The sequence below is a fragment of the Pleurodeles waltl genome, chromosome 2_2, assembly GCF_031143425.1.
Source record: "Pleurodeles waltl isolate 20211129_DDA chromosome 2_2, aPleWal1.hap1.20221129, whole genome shotgun sequence".
NCBI lineage: Eukaryota > Metazoa > Chordata > Amphibia > Caudata > Salamandridae > Pleurodeles > Pleurodeles waltl.
The window spans coordinates 897,159,968-897,181,885 of NC_090439.1; the positions used below are offsets into that span (position 1 = coordinate 897,159,968).

Genomic DNA, 21,918 nt, shown 5'->3' on the forward strand with positions numbered 1-21,918 from the left:
TCTTCTTAACTTAAGCATGAGGCACCTACTCATGTTGAGGCCTTTACTCCATTTAGATGTAGAAATAGTTCTTTATTGTCATTGGTGACTGTGCATCATGTACATAAAAGCTAAGAAAATAAACCCCCATGGTTTTGAGTAAGAAAGCATAGGCTTGGAGATGGCGGTGGCAGAAAGGCACTGCTTCCACTATATCTGTAAGGTAAGGGGAAATGAAGCATGGAGTTTAGGCATGGTGAATTGCAGGACAAATAACTAAAAAAATATTTAGAGCGTGAGAGAGTGGAAATAGTTTGTTGGGTTCAATCATTAATGTGTTTGTGCCAGAAAAAATAATGAGAGCAGCTTCTCAGGGTTTTAAGTTACCTGTGAGAATAATGCAGATTACATACATGATGCTTACGTAAGACATCACTTAAAATATGTTGGTTTGTGAAACTCAATTGTTTCAGGTCACTCTTTTATGTGAAGTCCTGGAGGCAGACATCTCGTCATGGAAAACACACAATATGGCCTTTGGTTTCTTATATTCCTGCTAGCCATGCCCTCTTGGTCAAGCAGGTGAATGATGTTACCAATTTGTTCCTGTTATATTTCGTACACGTCTTCTTAATACCAGGCTGTTCAAATGATTAAGGGCTTTACATTTCATGACTTGGTGAAAGTAAGGCACTTGTGTAGAGGTATTTGAGATCCCTTTCCTCACTTGCAGGGCTCACATGAAATGTCTGCTGTCAGGACATTTTGCTTTAGGAAATGTGGTTACCCCCCACATTCTGAGACCTCAGTAGTTTCTAGAGACATATCATGTTCCTTCAAAGCGCTATCATTGTTCTTCAACTAATGGTCTTCTATTTCAAATATCGGACCTTGATAAGACCCCACATAACATATTATTTATCTATGATATGTATGTACTCCTTTAATTCTTAGAAACCAGAAATTCTTTAATTTGTATATGGACAAAAGCGTAAGAAAATATAATGATTCTCTTTTAATAAGTTCCTTTTGTGATGTTTGCACATAATTGTTATATGAAAAGAATATACATACTTAACTGTTTTAGAACTAACATTTTCCCACTGTGTATCACTGAATAGGCCATTCCCTATTGTGTATACTTAAATAGATAGCACCCTTAAATTGTTTGCAGATGTGTATGGGGAAATCTCAAAATAAAAAGGCAAAGCTGATTCTTGCCTTAGTTGACGACAATGCTGATATGCATTGTAAAAGATGGCAATGAACATACTAAAGAGAAAAACACATGGCATAACCACTAGAGGGTTTTCCCTAAACAAGATACATTGAGTTAAAATAGTGCATCATACGCAGATGTCACTCTAGGGGGAATATGAGAGGAAATGCAGCCTTGCACCAATTGAGTTCACAGTAACTTGAGATGAAAGCGACCAGCTTTATGAAGACTTAAATGTAAATAGCAATAGTTTCCTGCCATTTCATGTATGTCCCCATCCTTAGTTGCAAATTAATATCATTGATGTTGGATTTAAATTGCATGACATTGATCTAGCACTTTGGAGGACAAATGTGTCATGAAAATATATCTAGAAATGGCAACTGGAAGGAGCAGATTAAAATGAGACCATAACACCAACATTAGCAATTGAGAGAGGAACCAGTCAACAAAGAGAGGCAAGAAAGGTTAATTCCATGATGTACAAGACAAATTTAGCGAAGAACATTGTATGGTCTTGTGTTAATGTCAGTGTATGCAAAGTGCCATCACATTCTACATATTTTGGATCAAAGCCCAATAGACAGAGGTTAAAAGCGAGGGCCAAAAAGGTTGTGCACTTTATATTGTCCTGTAGCTTTTTCCAAAAACATAACTAAAGCTGAAATGGTAGGTCTAGGGTGCAATGTTCACACAGATAACAGGCCAGTGGTCACATATTGACCCCCTAACGAGTCACATCAGTGTCATGAAAGCAAGAGCTTTTCTTCTGACTCTGTACCTTTCCTCAGACGTCTTTAAATCCAAACATTAGTTTGTTTTCACTGACAACACTAAATAAGGAGCTAAGTGCTATCTCAAAGGTTTTTAGAGATAAATTATTTAGCAGGAGTATTCGAAGTGCTTCGAAGCATATGCCCTCAGTTGCTAGAGCAGTAAGTAAAAGTAGTGCACACGTTTTTTGGCAAGTTGTGGTTGGCGTTTCCGACATATTGGACTTCCTATAATGCTATATATCGCCATTGAATCTTCTGATTCCCTCTTGCTTTCTAAACCGTTACTTATGAGCTAGAATCTAATTCTTCTGGATTAAATGATGATGATATATCATTTTGAGATACTTAACTATCCTGATCCGAATCCATTAAAACCAACATACATCATATTGTGTAATCCCAGCCAAAAGCCTTGCTGAGTTTAGAACCAGAATTATTTTGTCTGTTTTAACATACCATCTTTGTTGATTATCACCTTTGCAAGTTATTGCTGTTCTCATGATGTGTGAATTTTTCACTCTTTAAAATGTCCTATATTTTCTATTTTTAAAAACATAACCATTTTTTGTTATCTATTTCTTTTGTTTATCATGTCCTACATACATTGCTACCTTCATATATGGTTTGCTGCTTTTATGTATTGTTATTGTTTCGTCCACTGTACCACCATCATTGTTTTTTATTTCTTTTGTGATCATTTTTTGTATTTTCTTTTGTTTTATGCATCACACTTATTTATCTATTGAAGACAAGAATTCAGAACCAGGGAATGAGGATTCAGGTAGGTTAGACAATCAGAAAATTAGTTATAGTAGGATAGTGCATATATGTGTCTTGCATATGTCAGATTGTCTACTTTTTCAATGAATAAAGCATGCTAATATATTCTTCCTTTCGAGGATCATTTGCTCTGCAAAAGCAAAATTAGTGGGAAAGGACTTCTAGAACTGAATTTGATCTGTGCATTTCCTGAAGATCAGGGCTGGGACTCCAGTCTTAATGATTTTTAGCAGACAGCAGCATGGGTTCCGCTTACAGAGCGGGATGAGTGAAGGGCCTAGGATAATTAAGCACTGTCACTGATTACTTATTATGGTGTTTGGATAAAAGTTCGATTGGAGTTGGAAGAACAGAAATTGTATTTTAGGGACTATTATCTAATTGCAATTACTTTCCTGTGTTGTGGATGCAATTAGAGAGTCTGCACACGGTTACATATCCGATGACTGGGAGTCAGCAACTTATTTTTGATAGGGGAATGATGGATACAGATGGCTTTCTTGGAATGCTAAGCCCAGTTTCCATAGATAAAAAGTACTTGTTATCACGGGAACTTGTATGTTGTGCCACAGGCTATAGTCCAGCCCACAACGCTACCCTCTTTACCACTGCAGTGCGCCCTGTGGCACCTCCCTCTTCTTCCGGGGGACACTGCGTGGTGACCTGCTGTAGCTGTTTTGTTGAAGCGGGTGCATTCCACGATGCCTGTCTTTGTTTTATGTTGGGCATGCTGCAGGTCTACGCGCCAGCCCATTATTCAGTCCCTAGCATTTTAGGCTTTGATTACTGTTTCTCCATCCAAGATGGACGCTCTTTACTTCTTCTTACGTCACTTCCTACCTATGAGTATATAATGGGCTGAACCTTTCATTTCCTTTGTGTTGCAACACTTCCTGCTCCTGCTGGCGTGTCCTCTCTTCTGTTGGCATATCCTGCTCTTGCCTGCTGTACCTCTGTTCTTGTTGGCGCTTCCTGTTCCTTTTGGGAGTCCTTGGTGTTTCCTGCTCTTGTCTGGAATGTTCTTGTCTTCTGGTCTATTCCTTGGTCTTCTCCTTTCACCTCCCTTTCTTTCTTGGAGTTCAGAAGCACCGTAGCTACCAGAAAGGGTTGCCCCTACCTTAGACAGACCAGAACCTTCAAGAACCAAAGTCGGGAACTATCCCAATGGACCAAAGTTATAAAAAGAAAAGTTCAGATCGTGACCCTGTATGTAAGGGGGCTTAGGTTTAGAGTTAGCATGATCTAATGGTAACCTGATGACTACAGGGGGCTGCGTGAAGGGATAAATGACATTATTTGTAGGGACACCATCAGTGAAACTTATTGCGACATCTACTTTAATTACCAAAATCCAGGATAACATTTAGGCTCTTGGCTTTGTGGTGATTGCCAATTGACTGAAAAAAGGGGAAGGGAAGAAAACTGTTTGAGTTTTTTGGTCCTAGCATTATAACGTCTGTCTTTAATCCTTTCAGTTCTTTCCAGGCATCAACAGGACAGACCTGGTGGTTTGTCATTAATTATTTGGTATCCCTGCTGGTGACAGGCAGGTAGTTATGCATGTGATCTGTGAGGAAATATGGAGCATGTTGTTTCTCTGCTGACCTGCATCAACACATACATGAAATAGGAATGGCAATTTGCTGGAAAAGAGCCCAAATAGTATCAGTGAGCAGCCAGTAAAACTTAGGATTCTGGGTGCACTAAATAAAAATAAAACCACTTAAGAGGTATACTGGGGCCACCTACTACTAACAAGAAATGTCTTCATGGAGTATATCCAAGGCCCCTACCATATCTTGAGCAGGGGCATTTCTTTAAGTCTGGAGTCTTTCCTTGGGTTCAAGTTAGTTAGATGTCTCATTTAGGTAAGCTGCTGCTCCAGACGCCACTAAGTTACATGAAGAGCAGTGCAGTCCAGTCCAACTCCGATGTCTTTCTGTCCAAGTGGATAGATTGCCCACAGGAAATTCAGGGGTCTGGTAGTAAGGAGTGGGCAGGTATGTAGTATTAGAGGTCCACAAGGTGGATAAGAAGTATTTATGAATTGTTACTGGGGGGGTATACATATAACTCTCCCTCTCTTGCCTTTGCCTGAGTGGAGGTAATGTAAGCATTTGTTTTGAATTTCACATAAAAAGTGATTTTCAGTTATTTATCTATGTTGAGAGGTTTCACAAGCTTACTGATTAGATGTATCAAATAGTAATATTGAAATTCTTAAGACTTGCACTTTATGCACTGGGATTAAACTATCATAGTTGTACTTGATAGCATCTTGAAGGTTGATTTTACTCTAGAAATAGTTGTATTGGAATTATTTTGTCGTTGGCCTGATGTAAGGTAATGTATTGTGTAAAGGTCTAGGCCTAGGATGTGGATTACAGTGTGAGTTCATAGCTATATCAGATGACTTTCTCAAACATAAGATAGGCTAGATAAGGATAAGAAATGTAGCCTTTGAGCCTGATCATCAGCAGAATAATAAAAGCATGTGTGGTTTATTGCAGGTCGATTTGCAATCAGTGGTAGAGTAGTTATGGGGGCAGACAGAACCATGCCAAAGCTTTTTATGTATATCTGGAATTTGAAAATACCACTAGGGTGATTCTTTTTTCAATTTCCACTGAGTATAGTGTCACCATGTCTGGTGAAAAAAATGTCAGCACCGACCGCCCCGTAGAATCTGTCATTACTGAAGAGGATTGCCAGGATTGTTCTGCTAGAGCTGCAGTGACCTTTTAGATTTACAGCAGCTCAGGTTAATTACTATTCCTTCACAACCATAGCTTCACTGATAATTAGCACCACTATAATCATAGGCAAAATACTGGGGATTTGGTAAAAAGGCAGTACTGACACACTATGAGTGTGAAAGCTCAAGTGAAAAGCCTCACTGTAAGCATAAAAGGTGAGTTGAGGAAACATTTAAACAAACTTTCATTAGTTTGATTCATGGTTTGGTTTATTTTTCTTGAGCAGAATTATTGGACGTGGTGAAGTTGTAAACTGAACGTAAGCACTTCTAGAGGTTGTTCAAGGGGTTCTAATAGGTTGTTTGGCAGGTTCTAACAGGGCGTCTAGGGTTTACTTCGCTCCCACCATGTTTGATTAGACATAAACAGAATTATGAGCTACCAGTACCATCTGGGTGCCACTGGCAAACATTTTAATTTTGAAAATCAGAAGTATCATATAAGAGCACTCAGAGTCGGGCCAGTGTAATAGCAAATGCCAGTATGTCACCAGATGGATCATTTTCTGCAGGGAAATGAGAGAGGTAAGTGACCAAATAGGAGTTTTAGATGATCCTCTTCTATATTCATCCCAGTGTTCTAGGGTGAGTACAGGGGAGACTAACCTAGTAACGATAGTAAAGACACGTAAATTAGTTTAAAGGTCAGATAGATTCAGAGAGGCACATTATGTGATGGTAGATCAGGTGATGGTTGGTGCGCAGGAGGACAGAGAGAGAGAAAGAAAGAGGTACACAGAAAGGAGTGAGAGTCAGAGAGTTGCCGTCAGGAAGGAGAGTGTGGCCAAGGACAGTCTGTTTTCTATAAATAAATTGATGTTGAGAAACGAGTATATTTTTAATGCAGAATGTATGCTTCCTTTACAGATAGGTAAATAGTTGCTGATTTTTACAAAGTAGATATGTATCTGGGTAATTGTGAACCTAGAGATGAAATGTATTGAGAAGTGAAAAAGTTTTCTGTAGCCAATAATTAGCAAATATCCCCAGTATGCCAACACTCCTTTAGTCTTAAAGACTCCAGTGCATGAGCAGTGATTCAGGAGGAATGTGTTCTTTCCCGTGACATGAAACACTCATGTTTCTCCTCTTGAGGCATGTGCCAGCTCAATAGTGCATCATTTGAAAAGGTTAGTTTGTTCATATAGAGTACAACTACTATCCAGGTCTGGTCTAGCTGTCTTCTGTGATTGTCTTTACCCGTCGGTTGCCTTGTTCAACTGGATTATCAGTCGTATCCATATCAGTTACTGCAATCCGCTAGGTTAGTCTTTGCCAGTGTACTGCCTGGTTGCTATCTACTTTAGCACCACACAAAGTTAGTCCTTAGCAGCATGTTACATTGTACCTCTTGGTCTGTAGGCCAGTGCTTAATTTGCAAATAAAAATGTACTAGTGTTCAAAGCCCTCCTCTTAAACATGCGGCTGCTGCAATTAAATGTGTGTTGAATGTGCGTAATCCTGAAGCCATCTCTGGCCTCTTAAATCCATTTAAAGCCACTCTCTACCCCTTCAGCTCACTCTTGAAGCGTTTTGCTTTCTCCCTTTGTGACGCTTTTTCGTTTTTCTATTCCTCCGTCTTCGCCGTATGTGTCTTTCGCAGTAAATGCTTGAGGCAGAAAAATAAGTTCCCGCCCTCAAAAATAAGTGCCGGTGCTCCGCACCGGAAACAACAAGCACAAATTAAGTACTGGGTGTGGGAAGTATTGGTGCCAGAGCTACTTGGCTTCTAATCAAGGCCCCTAACACTCACATATGCTAATTGGTGTATATACAAACTAATGACTAAATCTTCAACTATTGAATGCTACTGGTTTACCGTATTTTATTTCCGCAGGAAAACTCTCCTTTACATTATTTCTCCTTTTTCCACCCCAAGTTCCAGTTCGGAATTACAACCTCTCTATACTGTATGTGAGGATATGAGAAAAGTGAGTTACTTTTTGCGAGCCTTTCAGTGAAGCAGTAAACGAGCTCTGAGGTAGTGTACATCATGATTGCTCAGGACCTCTGAGTGGTGTAGAAGGAGTCTGTGTGATCCTGACACTGCTTCACTGTGAGCCCAAAGACAGGTATGCCAGGCTCTTCTTCCCTGGAGCAGCACAGCTAGAGTTCTCTTACTGAACTGTCCTAGAGTATCTAGAAGCTGACATCCACCCTGCCTTTTAACTGATCAGGTTATTTCAAAATCACAACAAATGGGAGATAAGGATTGTTTCCAGGCACTGTTTTATGTGGATACCTATTTTAGACTTACCTAGTGGCTTATGCTGTTTGCATTCATACATTTTTCCTAGTTCACATTTTCTTTTTGTATGTGTTTTTACCTTGTGATCATGTACTTGTCCAGACATTTTCCTTTGGCTGTTTTCTATTTATGTTTCCAACCTACGGTCCTGTCCTCTGCTAATGCTCTTATTCGCTCTGGTTGTTTCTTGAAATCGAGGCAATGTAACCGTATTACAGCCTGCGTCTCTCTTTAGGACGACGGATATTTCTTCTCTAGTAATTAATAAAACGTTGCTCTTTGGGTCAGTCCTTTACTTGGGTGTGTTTTCTGGCAAAGCGCAAACCTTCATCAGAGTGCATTTTGCATGTAAATGTGTTCACATTTAAATATTGTTAACATGCTTTTGTAAAAAAAATTTTTTAAATAATGTTGAACCTAAGTTTATAATAATTTCTACGATGACCTGTTAAGTATTATGTCATTAGCATTTGAACATTAAGCGGCTTTTAGCATAAAATGATTTGCTCCTCTGATTTATGAAAGGTCTTTCCATTATGCTCCTACTTATGTTTCACCTGCAGGTGCTATAGATGCAGAAGAAAGATCACGCCAAATGAAAATGAAGATGAACAAATACAAACCGGTAACAGGATCAGACTCCAGGCTTGAACAAGATTATCATCCAAAGGCAAGATGTGTTTTTTTACTTCAAAACAAGTATATGTAATGAAACGCAACCCTTTATTATGATCGCACCTATCCAGAGACTACAACAAGGCGTAATGTTGAAAATGTAATGTGGTTCCTCGTACATGGATGAGAAAATACAGTGCAAATTGCGACACATAAAATTTGCAAAAGAGGTAACAATCGTAAATATACCACTTCAATAACAGTGTCACCTGTGACGCTTAGCTGAAGACACAAAAACACTTTGGCAGGCGGTCCGCAGTGGGTCCATACCTAGATGAAGCTTGTTTTGTGCTGAACTCCCCTTCCCCCTTACTCGAGTGACTGGGAAGACCTCTTGGACCAGTGAGATTTAGAGGTCACCTGCCAAATCATCTCACTAGAGTGGCCAAACACAGAAAGCACTACTGAGAGTCCCAGATGCACAGACTGTCTACTTTTTTTACTCCAGGGAGACTGATTGCTTGCAGGTTCGCAGGGTGAGGATTCCTCATGTCCACCTCTCCTTCGCCTCACTTGGATGGCTAGGAAGTCATATTTACAGTTACCACTGCCTCCTAGCATTAATGTGTTGGATTTATGTTACAGCCACCAGTTTCATTAGGTCGAGCATGTCCAATGTGTTGTTATCTTTGTGGGCTTTTAACCACACCCACCTCACGCCCATCACTTTCACTCATTCATGGGCTTGCCTTTCACAAATCCTTTGTTATCATTGGTAAATGCTTTACTTCTGTCCTGCCTTGGGGTGGTTTGGTTACCGCCTTGGCCACCGACTCTGTTACATGGATAATTGACGATATGTTTGACTTTCAGCAAACTTCTTTTTCCTTTTGTGTCCCTCCTTCATGCTCATGGCGGCCATGGCGCTTTGAATCGGTGCTCTTTTTTGTATGTCTGCTCCTTGCATGTGTTTGTAGCGTCTGCTGATCCTGATATTACGTGCCTCGCTAGGATTCATTGCTGTGCTATCTGTGTGTCTGCTCCTTGTTTTACGTGAGTCAGTGGCTTGAAATGTGGTGTTTTCTCTGTTTTTCCTTCTATTATGCATCTCAGTGGGATGAAAGGATGTGCCCTTTTGCGTGTCTGTTCCGTGTATTTCGTCCCTCGGTAGGATGAAAGAATGTGTTTTTTTTCGTTGTGTAGCTGTTCTCTTGTATTACGCACCTCAGTATGATGAAATGCTGTGCTTTTTGCGTATCCGCTCCTTGTTTTACGTGCCTTGACGGTGTGAAACGCAGTGTTTTCTGCGCTTTTCCTTCTAGTACGTGTCTCAGTGGGATGAAAGCATGCGCCTTTCCTGTGTCCACGTCTTGTATTATAAGCCTCTGGGGGGAGTGAGTCTACGCTTTTCTTGGTCCGCTCCCCACCTGCTCCTGTCCGATGTAAAGCAGCGCTTCTTGCGCCTGGATCCTTTGTTACGAGCCTCAGTGGGATGAAAGACTGTGCTTGCGTGGTTTGACTAGAACCGGAACGTTTTAATTTGTATGTACATGGCAAGGTCTTAAACTCCAGATTCCCTATACTGTAATGCAAGAGTACAGGCCCGGAGTAAGTTATCTCTCTATGGTTCTAATATTTGTGTAGATACAAATTTCAGCCAGCATTGCTACCCCTCATCGGAAAGAAACATGTCTTCCACAGGCTTTAGACAGCAGACCTATCTCTGTTGCTATTTCTGATGTTAGATCTGTGAAAGGCCGTGGCCCTAAAATCGCCATCGGTCATGTTAAAGAGATTTTCTGTGCACTGGCATTAGGAAGCAACACTGCTGCTCGTCCAAAGGAAATATGATGAATGGGAGCTTTAAACAGCAGAGCTATCTCTTATGTTAGAGCTGTGTGATAGGCGGCTTAGCAGTACAGTCTCTCATTTTAAAGTGATATGCTTGGCAAGAGTCTTGGAAAGCAGCGCCAGCTCTTGTACCAAACAAATATGAGAGACAGGGGCTTAAGACAGCGGAATTATCACTCACGTTCGAACTATGTGACAGACAGGTGGCTTAGCAGCACTTACTCTCTGCATTAAAAAAGTGGCAGGCAGAACTAGGTATTGTGTTAAGAGAGATGTGATCGACTACAGGCAGCAGGTGCCTGCTGAGGATTCCATGCCTTTAACACGCAGACTTTGAGCAACACCTCCCTGTGGAGCTGTACATTTAGGATTCACTTGTATTTCTGAGCTACAGTGCCTAATTCGCTGCTCTCACAGCTTGACACCTGGAACAACAGAGCTATCCTGCACAATACGCAGAACTGATAGGTTTACACCTGGGAGAGCAGAGGTCTACCGTCCAAAGCTTTCACTAGTTGACACTTGGAAGGCTGAGCTATGCCCCATAATGCTCGGATCTCGCAGACTGGCACCTGGCACAATACACAGAGCTCACAGTTTGACACCAGGGACAGCAGAGCTAGCCATCACAATATATAGAACTCCCAGGCTAGCACCTGGCACAATACCCATAGCTCACAGGCAAACGCCAAAGACAGCAGAGCTATCCTTTTAAACTCACAAACTGACACCTGGCATAATACCTTGACCTGTTGTAAGTATTGTGGGCTTTTAACCACTCCCACCTCATGCTCATCACTTTCACTCATTCATGGGCTTGCCTTTCAAAAATCCTTTGTTAGCATTGGTAAATGCTTTACGTTTGTCCCGACTTGGGGAGGTTTGGTTACTGCCTTGGACACAAACACTGTTACATGGATTGCTGATATGTTTGACTGTGACCGAGCTTTTTTTTCCTTTTGTGTCTCTCCTAAGTGATCATGCTAATGGTGGCCATAGGACTTTGAACTGGCACGCTTAAGTCAACTGTTTTTTTTTTTTTTCAATTTATGTGGCAAGAAAAGTCCAGCTAGGAATTTACAATGCTAAAAGCTCTAACTGGAGCAAACGCGAGACCCATTGTGTTGCAAATGCTTGTTTTTTTCTACAAGCATTCAAGAGTGTCTTGGTTAGGGCATGCAGATGAAAGTGCTATGGGCTTCTGACTGATCACATTCACGATATTACATTTGAATTGAACGCTTCTTGTCCATATCCACTTTCACTCCCAGTATAAGGTGACATTGTGGTCTAGTCATCTGCTCTCACTGTCTCGCCCGCCAGTAGCAGCCGCCCCTTGAGAGCAGTCTTAAATGAATGGGAGGCGAGACTGCCGCTCTGCTACTTCCAGTACTGGCTCGATTATTTTAGTTTACAAACGTATTGTTTTATCACTAAAGTCAGGTTCCCGAGTCTTTGACTCTCATTTAAGATTTTTAAAATAACCTATTTAATTCTCTGGGGGCTAGAGCTTTGATTTAAGGCGGAGATCACGTAATGTTTTTGGTTCCCTTTCCTCTGCATCTTGCAGACCCTTCCTAATTCTGCGCCGTCTCTGAGTCCTAAAATATGTTTTCATTCCCAGTATAATGCGCCACCTGTGCGATCAGTTTACTAATTTAAACCCTATTATATTGAATACACTTGTCCCAAAGTTATGTTTCCTAGTCCTGAAATAATGTCATGTGGCCTATACATTTTCCTTGCAGTAATTCTAAGGGCATATCAGCGAGATCTAAAGGGAAGTATTTGTTTAATTACAGTTCAGTTAAACTCGTTTCTTGATATCAGTATTGTGGACCTCACTATTTCTAAGTCTGTTGTTGTGAGTATACACTAATCTTGCAGCAGATTTATTTATTTTCTCGTTTCTTGTCCCTAATGTTTACCTATTCCTAAAACCTTTGAAAAAAAGTCTAAACATATTATTGTTATTATTAATAGTATTATTATTATTAGTAGCAGTACTAATAGTATTAATACTATTATTCATAGGGTGCGCAGAATATGTTCAATCTTGGCATGCATGTGGTTAGTTTTTTCTAATGAGACTGCTAGATGGTACATTTTTTAACTTTACTCTAATAAACACGATATTCATAGCGGCAGATCCACTTGAAGGGCATCTTCTAGTTATTCAATCACCTGGATTTTAATATCTTCATTCTATGCTTAAAAGCCTTATTTTGGCAAAAGTTACTTTTATTCAAGGGCAAATGTTCATCTCTGACTCAGTAACTGATTCCAACTATTCTAAGATATGAAACACTGCATGAAACCTTTATTTCTGGTCTCATTAGTTCGATTACTAATGCTCGGGTGATTTATACTGTTTCCATGGGGAAAATGTACTATACATACAAAGGTTCATGCTAAATACCTCATTTGAACCTTGGTCATTTTGTGTCTATTAGCTGCTGTGAAAAATGCTTACCTGCTCTGTAGATGCAAGGCCTGAATTCCCACTGTTAATATTTAATTGTCTCAGGGTATTTTTCTGAATATTCTCAAGACTCTTATTTCATTGTGGAAGAAGCCAACCAACCTTTTTGCCCAGCTCTTGCATCCAAAACCACTTTCCCTCTCCACGGTTTGCAGTTTAAAACCTTCAATTCACTACTCATAACCATCTTTGTTTTTATAAGGGGAGTTTTTTCATCCTCAACGCAGCACAAGCACATCTACCGCTGAGGAGGTGGCTGGTGCCATAAGCATGCTGGATGTCAGACATTGCTTTCAGCTTGATGGTCTTGCCGCTATAGGGCTTGTCTCCCCATTCTTTAAACACATGGGTTTGATTCATCTGGGCAGTGATTTTCATACTTTCCACTGTCTTGTAGAATGCCTCAACATTCAGTCATTTAGTTTATCTTATGTACATTACCTGACTCGTGTGTCATTTGTCTGTTGTGTCATGCACAGAACATGTAAAGCTTGTTTATATCTATTTCCTTAAAGGAGTAATGAACTGTAGGATGTGCAGGCGTACACAGTGCTTTAAAATGTTGCCAGAACTTCAAGCCTAGTGACCTGAGACAGCTTTTCGAACTAACTATAATGCACTCAGCCCTCGAGCTTTAACCAATAGGTACATTAATCTACAAAGCTGTACAATGTGCCTGTAACTGTGCGGTATGAAGCACTATACAAAAACAAGTTATTACTATAATAGCTTATTTTGTTTACAGTGCTTGATATAAAAAATGTGTCCTCTCTCTGTGCTGTAGTGAAAGAGCGCATACTATCTACCCAAGAAACACCAGGATTCGAGCTTGTAACCTCTAGATAACACACTGTTGTCTGCTGTGAACTTTATACTCACTCTCAACAGAAAAGGGTTTGGGTCTTTTTAAGGTCTGAAAGGCTAGAACCCAAGAACAAAATCAGTCCAAGAAAGAATGCCAACTGGAGCCTATACCGTAGGTGAAGCAAATGTTTTAAAGTACAAAAATATAATACACTTGTACTACATTTAATTATGATTAGATACTTGAATGACCTTATAGAAAAAAGATCAAGCCAGTGTGCCCCACCTCCGCATGGGAGAATCCCCTATAGATGAGCGGTCCCAGTACTTTATTTCTTCTCTTGTATCAGATACTTTAACTGTTAGAATTACATTAGCTATGAAACTCTCTCGTGCACAGAAGACCACTTGAAGACACTATCGCAAACTATTAGCAGATCCTTCATCCTTCTCCTCCAGCTATATGGCAACCTTTATTTAAAAAACAAAATTGAAATGACAAATTGCACAGAATAAAATAAAAACACGCCAGCACAGAAATGCAAGGCAGGGCACTGCACTATTCTGGCATCTTCATTGAAAGCTGGGAGTAATGCTCTGAAAGGGCTTCGCTCCTATCTGCTGAGAGCGGAAAGTTCCTGGCTGGGGAGATTCTCTCATCGTGCAGGCCCCAGTAGTCCGGTATATGAAGCAAACATATATTTAATGCAGTACTACACAATTGGGTTTCAACGCAAAGTGCGCAAAATGTGTTGTTGGGTTGAGATGATATCTGTAATGTTTTGTGATGAATCGTGACCGATTTGCAGGTTTATTAGTTTGTAGTGAATTCCTTTATTGCATTGCAAGTATTTTGTTTTCTTATGCTTGCTATACCCCTTTTTGTCAAAAGTTGCCCTCCTAAAGATAAAATCTGACTAGGTTGACATGGCAAAAGTTAAATGTTGATGGGGCATCTTAAAAACCTAACTTTATGTGTTTTTTTTATTCTGGTGATACTCAATCGCATGGTTAATTTCCTTCCAAATTCAATTGGCACCACTTTATTGTACGTATGCAGCACTAACTAAGGAGTGCCAGCCTAGGTGGGGAGTAATAGATTATTATCCATCTCTTAGGGGTCGAGAGCGTATGCTTCAGGTGGATATTAACTTCTGGGCATTGTGCGTTGCACAGCTGCCTTGCCCTTATTAACAGGGCAGCCAAAGGGCGGTAAAGTGATTGGGACTCAATCAGTTTGTGATTTTTAGGCCAAAGGTAACCCGCCTTATTTCATTTGGACGTCGGGGTGAGAATGCCAATCGTTTTATTTTCCCTGCCGCCGACATGTGGAGTGTTATTGCCGTGACTAACATTTATAAAGCACATGCTGGTAAAAGTGAGCTGCTTTGATGTTTATTGTATGCATCTTCACCAAAGAATCCTCACCACATTAACAAAACCAGAATAGTTTTCGATTCGAACATCTTTTTACTACATTTTCCCCTCCCTATGTTTTGGGAAAATTAGAACTTAAAGGATATTGTTTAAACTACAGCCCTGCTTGAACTAGGGTGCATTCTCATTAATGTCCTGTGGGCTATAATATTTTATTTTTAGGGTGACTGGAGTTTACTTTGGCTGAAGGAAATCAGACCAAGAGAAGCAATTTGCCTGTTACTTCATTATTTTTCCCACTGTATCAGAGAAGGACCCTGTTGTGTTTATTTAAGGTATTTCCAGTCTAGAAGCATCCGTTTTCATCTTTTGGGTTTTTAAAGACATCTCCTGTAGTTTATTTTTTTCAAGTAGGAGAGGCTCTCTTTTGAGCGTCTTCCCTCGTAGGGATGAGCTCCTTCAAATACTACTTGTAAACCCATGACAAGACATTAGGCCGAAATATACTCTACAGGGTGCCCGAACAGTCCGATATCATGACCATGGCGTGGTAGCCTGCAGCCACTTTTCAAAAATCTAATTCAGAAACTATATAAAAGTCAAGCGTAAATGTTTGATGGCCAGTATTAAAATTTCTTGTCTATAGACTGCCTCCCAGAACACTAGGTCTGAATCTGAACCCAGGAAGAATTTACCTTCGACAAGCTGAAAAGTAAAGAAGTGCAACTAACTTTCGTAGGTGTGCCGCAGGGTGGAGATAAGGAGGACGTGAAACCAGACTTACTTTCCAGTGGCCTGTTTTACACAAAATATATTTCACTCTGAATTCTGTGGAGGGCCGTTTGTGTATGCCATTTGGTACGAATTTGAAGTGGTGACTCTCAGCATCTAGTTGCCTTCTGGGGATCCAGTGCCCTTTGCAAACTTAATTAACAACTAGGAGATATGACAGCCTGATATTCTTGACAAGGAGCATTCGCTTTGGGGTTGGTGACATTAATGTTGGCTAATGCGCTATGTATTTTTGAATATTCGGGACCAGACCAGATGTGATAAAATTGATTTGTCTACTGTAAAATCAAAGTAGTTCCACTACACGCAGAGGCAAAAACAATCTCTAATAACCTATTCAGAGCTTCAACAGGTTTGGTTGACCTGGTTGTGTGCACATCTTTCAAGAGGCACCCCTCAGCTAGAATATCTGAACTCAGAATCAAGCTCTGCATTATTAACCTAACTTTTATGGACACTACGTTGTTTGTACCTCAGAGGATAAAAAAGCTGTGTGGAACATTAGTTACTTTGTAACAAAGAAGATTTATTTTTGCCTTCAGGCAAATTTATGGGACCAGTGTCAAGTACCTTCCAGTGGATTCAATGCCCATTCTACATAAGTTTTAAACTTGGCCAGTATATTCATCAGGAAAATGGCCCAGAGGACAATTTAGAAGGGATGATGCAATATTAGCTACTGCCAAAACCCCTGATCCAATTAACCATCGAGGGTACCCCAGTTAGACGCAGGGCACACATATTTCATCCCATCTAGGAAGAAATTCATACCATTTCATGAGCTCTATGGACTGTAGCTACAGGACATAGACTCTGTTTCATTCAGAAGCCACCAGACATGCTGCCCATGCCTGGGCAGGCTTTCCAAGATCACCTCACACTTATTCACAAGTGATGTAAGACTAGCTTTCATAGGGCCTTTTAGAAGAAGTACTCCTCAAGATCAAGGGAATGGATAGCACCCTATATATTTCCGCATGAACAAGAAAGAAGCTGAATCCATAAATAGACCAGTCCCAACTCTAAGATTTCTTTACTGGTAGTGGCCCCGCTTTGTAAGATATGGGGTTTCAGGATTAATCTAGCCCTACAAAATGCTGTTAATTCACAGTGACTTTGTTTCATGGTAGTCTCTTTTCACTACCAGCTCAGATTGCTTTTCTTTTTATTAAAGAGTGTTCTGGGAACCTCACAGAATATCCCCCTTTGTTGACATTCACCTGCAGCATCAAGGTCTAGGGTTTACCTTGTCTTGAGAATAATCCCTGTTAGTTCTCTGAAATCAAGTGAAGCTGACTAGCAGAATTTTGGAGATACAGTAGATAAAGCTGAGCCCTTCCGCTAACAGTTACAAGCGATTTCTGTTCAAGGACCTCCATCTAGAACAAACACCATGATTTGGAAAGATGGCATCTACACTGTTTATGTCTTCTGTGTATTTCACGAGTCTTATGCACAACAGACTCCAGTTCCAGGGGTTGTCACAGAGCAGGACAACAGGTTCTTTTTTCAGGCAGATAGTCACTGTCGTAGTAGATCATGATGTGGAATTTGATAAGAATGCTTGTTTTGGAATCTATTTTCTTTCTCAAGGATACAGCAGAGACAGATTTGTCACTTTGGTTGGAGAGCACATCTCATTGACATAGCAGAGATTCCGACCTTAAAATCCAAGAGTCTCTTTATATCATTAAAATGTTGGAATTGAATTCCATCAGGTTGACTTGATAGGTGTTGCTGGCAGCATTTCAAAGAACTTAGTTCAGATGGACAGCATGACCAAAATGTTTTAAAATAAGAGGATTAGGTCAGAGGTGCTGGCCTTCGACGTTTATCTGCTCTGATTTTGGGAAATCTGAATGTATGTCACACACATCTCAGGCAGGCAAGCCTTAGAAGAGCACAAATAGCGATCAAACCCAGATGTTCTGCATTTTTTCATGTGAGTATTTGGGTTGTTGGTTTGGGGGTGCAAGAGTGAACTCTTTTCAAGTACCAACCACAATTCTGGTCATAGTAAACCAGAGAAACTCACTAAATTAACCAGTGCTCAACCCTCCGGTAGCCTGCCACAAAAGCAGTCAGGCTTAAATTAAAAGCAAGGTGTTAAGTATTTAAGCAGCATTCAAGCAATAAAGTGAAAACCCAACGTAAGAAAAATCCCACATCAATTTTGAAAAATAGAATAAACTTTAATACATTATTTGACATAAAAATGACAAAAATCCAGTCAGTTAAACGTGGATATGCAGTTTTAAAGATTTAAGGTAAGTATAGCGCTTAAAAGCACAAAGCACCACTCGTGGTTATCTGGTCATGTGAGACGAAGTGAAAGTCACAAAGTTAGGCCGACCGCGATGGAGCAGGGAGCAGGTTAATCCTGCAGAAAAAGTTACCATCCAGTGTCAAGCATGAAGGGTCTAGTTAGTGGTGGAGGAGGCCGCAAGGAGCAGGGAGAGTGCTGCGAATGATCATCACTATAGCGGGGAGAGCAGGCTGTGTGTTGCAAATGATCATTACTGTAGCACAAACATCCTTTTGTGTGTCACAGACAGTTGTTACTGGAGTTCGTGATGGCGGTCACCACAGGCAGTCAATACTGTAGCGCGAAGTGCAGAACTTACGCTTGTGGTCACTATTACACGAAGAGTCAGGTTCACTGGACCTTTACATTGGCAGTGGGTGCGGATGGCAAGATCTTGGCACGAGCGGGCCTGGTTGAGGTCAGGAAGAGCCCAAAACGTTAGGAGTATATCCTTTTATGCTAGAATGACATCAACTGGCGATCAGGAACTCACTCCAGCAGAGGCGAACAGGGCTCAAACAGGTCAGCTGGGCAGTTGCAGAGAGGCCTCGAGCTAGTTGTGTCCGAGTAGCTCAGAACATCAGGTCAGTCAGCTGACCCTGGTAGTCTCTTTTGCCTGGAATGAAGGCTACACATCAGTCTTCCTTCTAAGACTGCAGGGCAGGCCTCAAGCAGCATGACAGAAGGGCAGTCCTTGTTCTGTAATATGCACAGGTCCAGAAGTGTACTAAAGAGTGCGTTTGAATTTTTATATCTGATGCCTGCTTTGAAGTGGAAGAAGCTTCTGGATTTTCCCCCGCACAGAGGGGAATTTTGCAATCTGTTTGCAGTCACAATAGTCTAGTGTGAAGTTCTTTGATTGTTGGCTGAGGCAGTGTCTTTGAAGTACAGGTATAGGTAGGGCTGTGCACAGCTCTGTCCCCCATCCTGCCTTGGATGGCTCATCCTACCACCAGGTTTAGACTTACCAAAAGATTTACTCTGCCAGGTTGAAATGGCAGTTTAAAACTAAACACTGGCTGCAATGGCAGGCCTTAGTGGGTGGCACAATAAGTCATGCAGGCCTACAAGGTGTATTTAATTTACAGGCCCTGGGAACCTGTAGTGCCACTTTTCTAGGGATATACAAGTAAATTCAATGTTCCAATTGGGTGCAGCCAATCTTACCATGTTTAGAGGAGAGAACACAAGTACTTTAGCAGTGGTAAAGAGCACAGTGTCCTAAGACCAACAAAAATTAGATCAGCAAAAATAGGAGGGATGAAGACAAAACATTAGGGAGAGATCCACCCTAAAGCTGATAGGTCTAATAGTGCTCAATCTCTAGTTTTAGAGTTTAAGAACTGCATGTATTCTGAACCTTTCAAAGTAATAAGGCAGAGAGAGAAAATGTTTTGCTTCTCTGACACATGTGTTGTAACTGTGGCTGCTAAAGAAAGTGACCTTCCAGATATCCATCTTGGAAGAAAGATGACAAATTAGCATTAGCTTACATAACTTCCCTATGCTTTACACATTTGTGGCAAAGCAGGATCCCAGCATGTGACCCCTCCTTTGCTCTGTGGAACATCATTAGTAATAAAGATATATAGGGTACTGGTGCAAAGTTGGGGTTAGACACATGGACTGGTTGCTGAGGGGAGATGCTGAAGTGCTGAATTTTGACTCCTGACCTGGAAAAAGCATAAGGTATGCTGAGAAACTATAAATGGCTTATCATAAAAAGGCTTAGTAAAATTAATGCAGGCATATGTGTTGGAAGGACGGCAATATTAGGAGACTTTGGGTAGGGAACAGACTAGCAGGTTAGAGATGGGCAATAAATATGATCCGGGTCTACCCACATTTGCCATGAGTTGTATATTATCTGCTGAATTATTTTTAAGATTATGATCAGTCTGATACAGAATTTGTAGACAAAAGCTACAATATAAAAGACAGTAAAATACTAACTATTGTGTGTGCCTACAAATTTGGGGTACAAGGCTCTGTTTAATATCACCTGCAGCCAAGAAAGTCTCTGGCAGAGTTGTGTGCTTCTTAACACTTTCCATGTAAAAGAGAAAACTCTTTCGAGGAGCAGTGAGAGACACTTGCCAGTTCTCCTCTCTTCCGGATAGGGTGCATTTCCTTTGGGGGTTAGTGGATCTACTAGGTGGGACCCCCAAAAATATTGGGGTGAACACGACAAAGCGGAAATAAGTATATGATGTGTTCTATTTAGATGAAGCATAAACACCCACAGGATCTGACAACAAAGCCGTCTAGCACTTTTCGATCTCTGGCTTTGCTACCATATCTCTGAGTAGCATCAATGGAGCAACATTTAAAGCCATGTAGATTCTGTATGTAATATATTTCAAAGTAATCCCTTCATGTCTAGTGTTTGGTGTCCCAAAGCTAAGCCTGAATGTTTGGGAATATATTTTTGTAGCTTAATTCGTCTTAAAACTATGACATCAATTACCGACCTTTTGAAGCGAAATATTGTTAGGAATGAGCAAGATGACTGTAATGTGATATCTGGCGAGTCCTTACCGCGGTAGGGAATGTGACTGCTTTTGAAAGAAAGTGCGCGGATTGCAACAGTCTGGCCTCCCTCTTCATTGACGTCAGCCTAGACAGCTGGAACACTGAATTATTCAGCATTGCTGCAGCTTGACTTCCCGTGACATATTTCTACTAATAGATAAGTCAATTAGAACACATGTAAAGGGCGCCTAAACTTTCCTCACACATTTTCTCCTTTTCCGGACTTCAGGCTGTGGTTTAGCCCAGTAAAAACATACCGGCTCTTATGCCGATTGGCCCATTTTCGGCCACTTTTATTAACAACTAGGTAGCGACTGCACAAATCGCTTAGCCCGTGAAGATTTTTAAAACAAACACATTGCAGACACTTTTCTCGGCTGTTGTGCGAGTTTCCTGGCTCAGTACCCTAGAACGGAGCGGTTTTACAGTCCTGCGAGCTGGCAAGGCACGAGAGACCCTGGGAAGCAAAGCCTGGGCGTTCGCACGCCAGTGCAGCTGGAAGGCCATAATCCGCAATCCACAAAAGTGCTTTCCAATCAGTAACTATTATGGACAGTGCGCACACTGGAAACCCTTGCGAGCCACAAGAAGAAGGGCCCCCCTTCGCTCTGCCAGCATCCATGCGGTCACAAAGCAAGGAATGATTGGTGCCTGCTAAGCGTCGGTGGCGCGTTACACGACAACGCGTACTTTATTTGTGGAGGGTGGGAACATCCGTGGCAGCAGACAGTAGTACCACAGGCAAACGTGGGCTCTTCCCGAAGTCTCACTTACTGTGTGGCACTGTATGGCCTTAGTGGAGACACACTGGGAATACACATGACGCAATGTACATGAAGTGAGCAGATATGTTAGAAAACATAAATCCTTTGCGCTTCGAGGAGTTTGAGCATCATTCGTGCACCTCCTCAAAGCCGCTTCTGGGAACCTTTGCGCGCTCTGCGTGCGAAAACGGGCGCTATTCAAGCTCTTGTGCCACAAACGCAAGGCGCTATTTGGTGCTGGACAGACTATCTAATGAACAGATTTTCCTTCTGCACACCAGCATGCGTCCGTTGCTCAACCTCATTCCCGCCATCCAGCTCTCCAGATGTGATGGCCGATCTTTCTCGAACACGCTGTTGGAACATTCTGCCGCCAAACCTGCAGCTGACAGAAAAAAACAGCGGAAAATCTGCCACTTCCGATTTTCGAGACTCTCGGCTGCCCCTGAGAGTTTATACCCCACTTTCCATTCTGGATTCAGTTTTCTTTTCAGTAAATTGATACCCCACTGTGCCAGGACACCTCTTTCGGAGTAAGTTGACGCTGAACAAATACAAATAACACGACGTCCCCCGAAGGAGCAGGGCTCTTTTAACGTAATGCAAAGTGCTGTAACCAGACTCTGCGCGTGTGCCCAA

The 21,918-nt window shown here is 41.3% G+C and overlaps 1 protein-coding gene across 1 annotated transcript in view; it reads left to right on the plus strand.

Annotated features, from left to right (window-relative positions):
- RIMS2 (regulating synaptic membrane exocytosis 2) overlaps window positions 1–21,918 on the plus strand; it is a 1,513,920-nt gene that overhangs the window by 1,295,634 nt on the left and 196,368 nt on the right. The window contains exons 28-29 of the mRNA XM_069220600.1: window positions 2,723–2,755; window positions 8,321–8,427. Coding sequence (XP_069076701.1) covers window positions 2,723–2,755; window positions 8,321–8,427 — 140 coding nt within the window. The remainder of the gene's footprint in view (window positions 1–2,722; window positions 2,756–8,320; window positions 8,428–21,918) is intronic.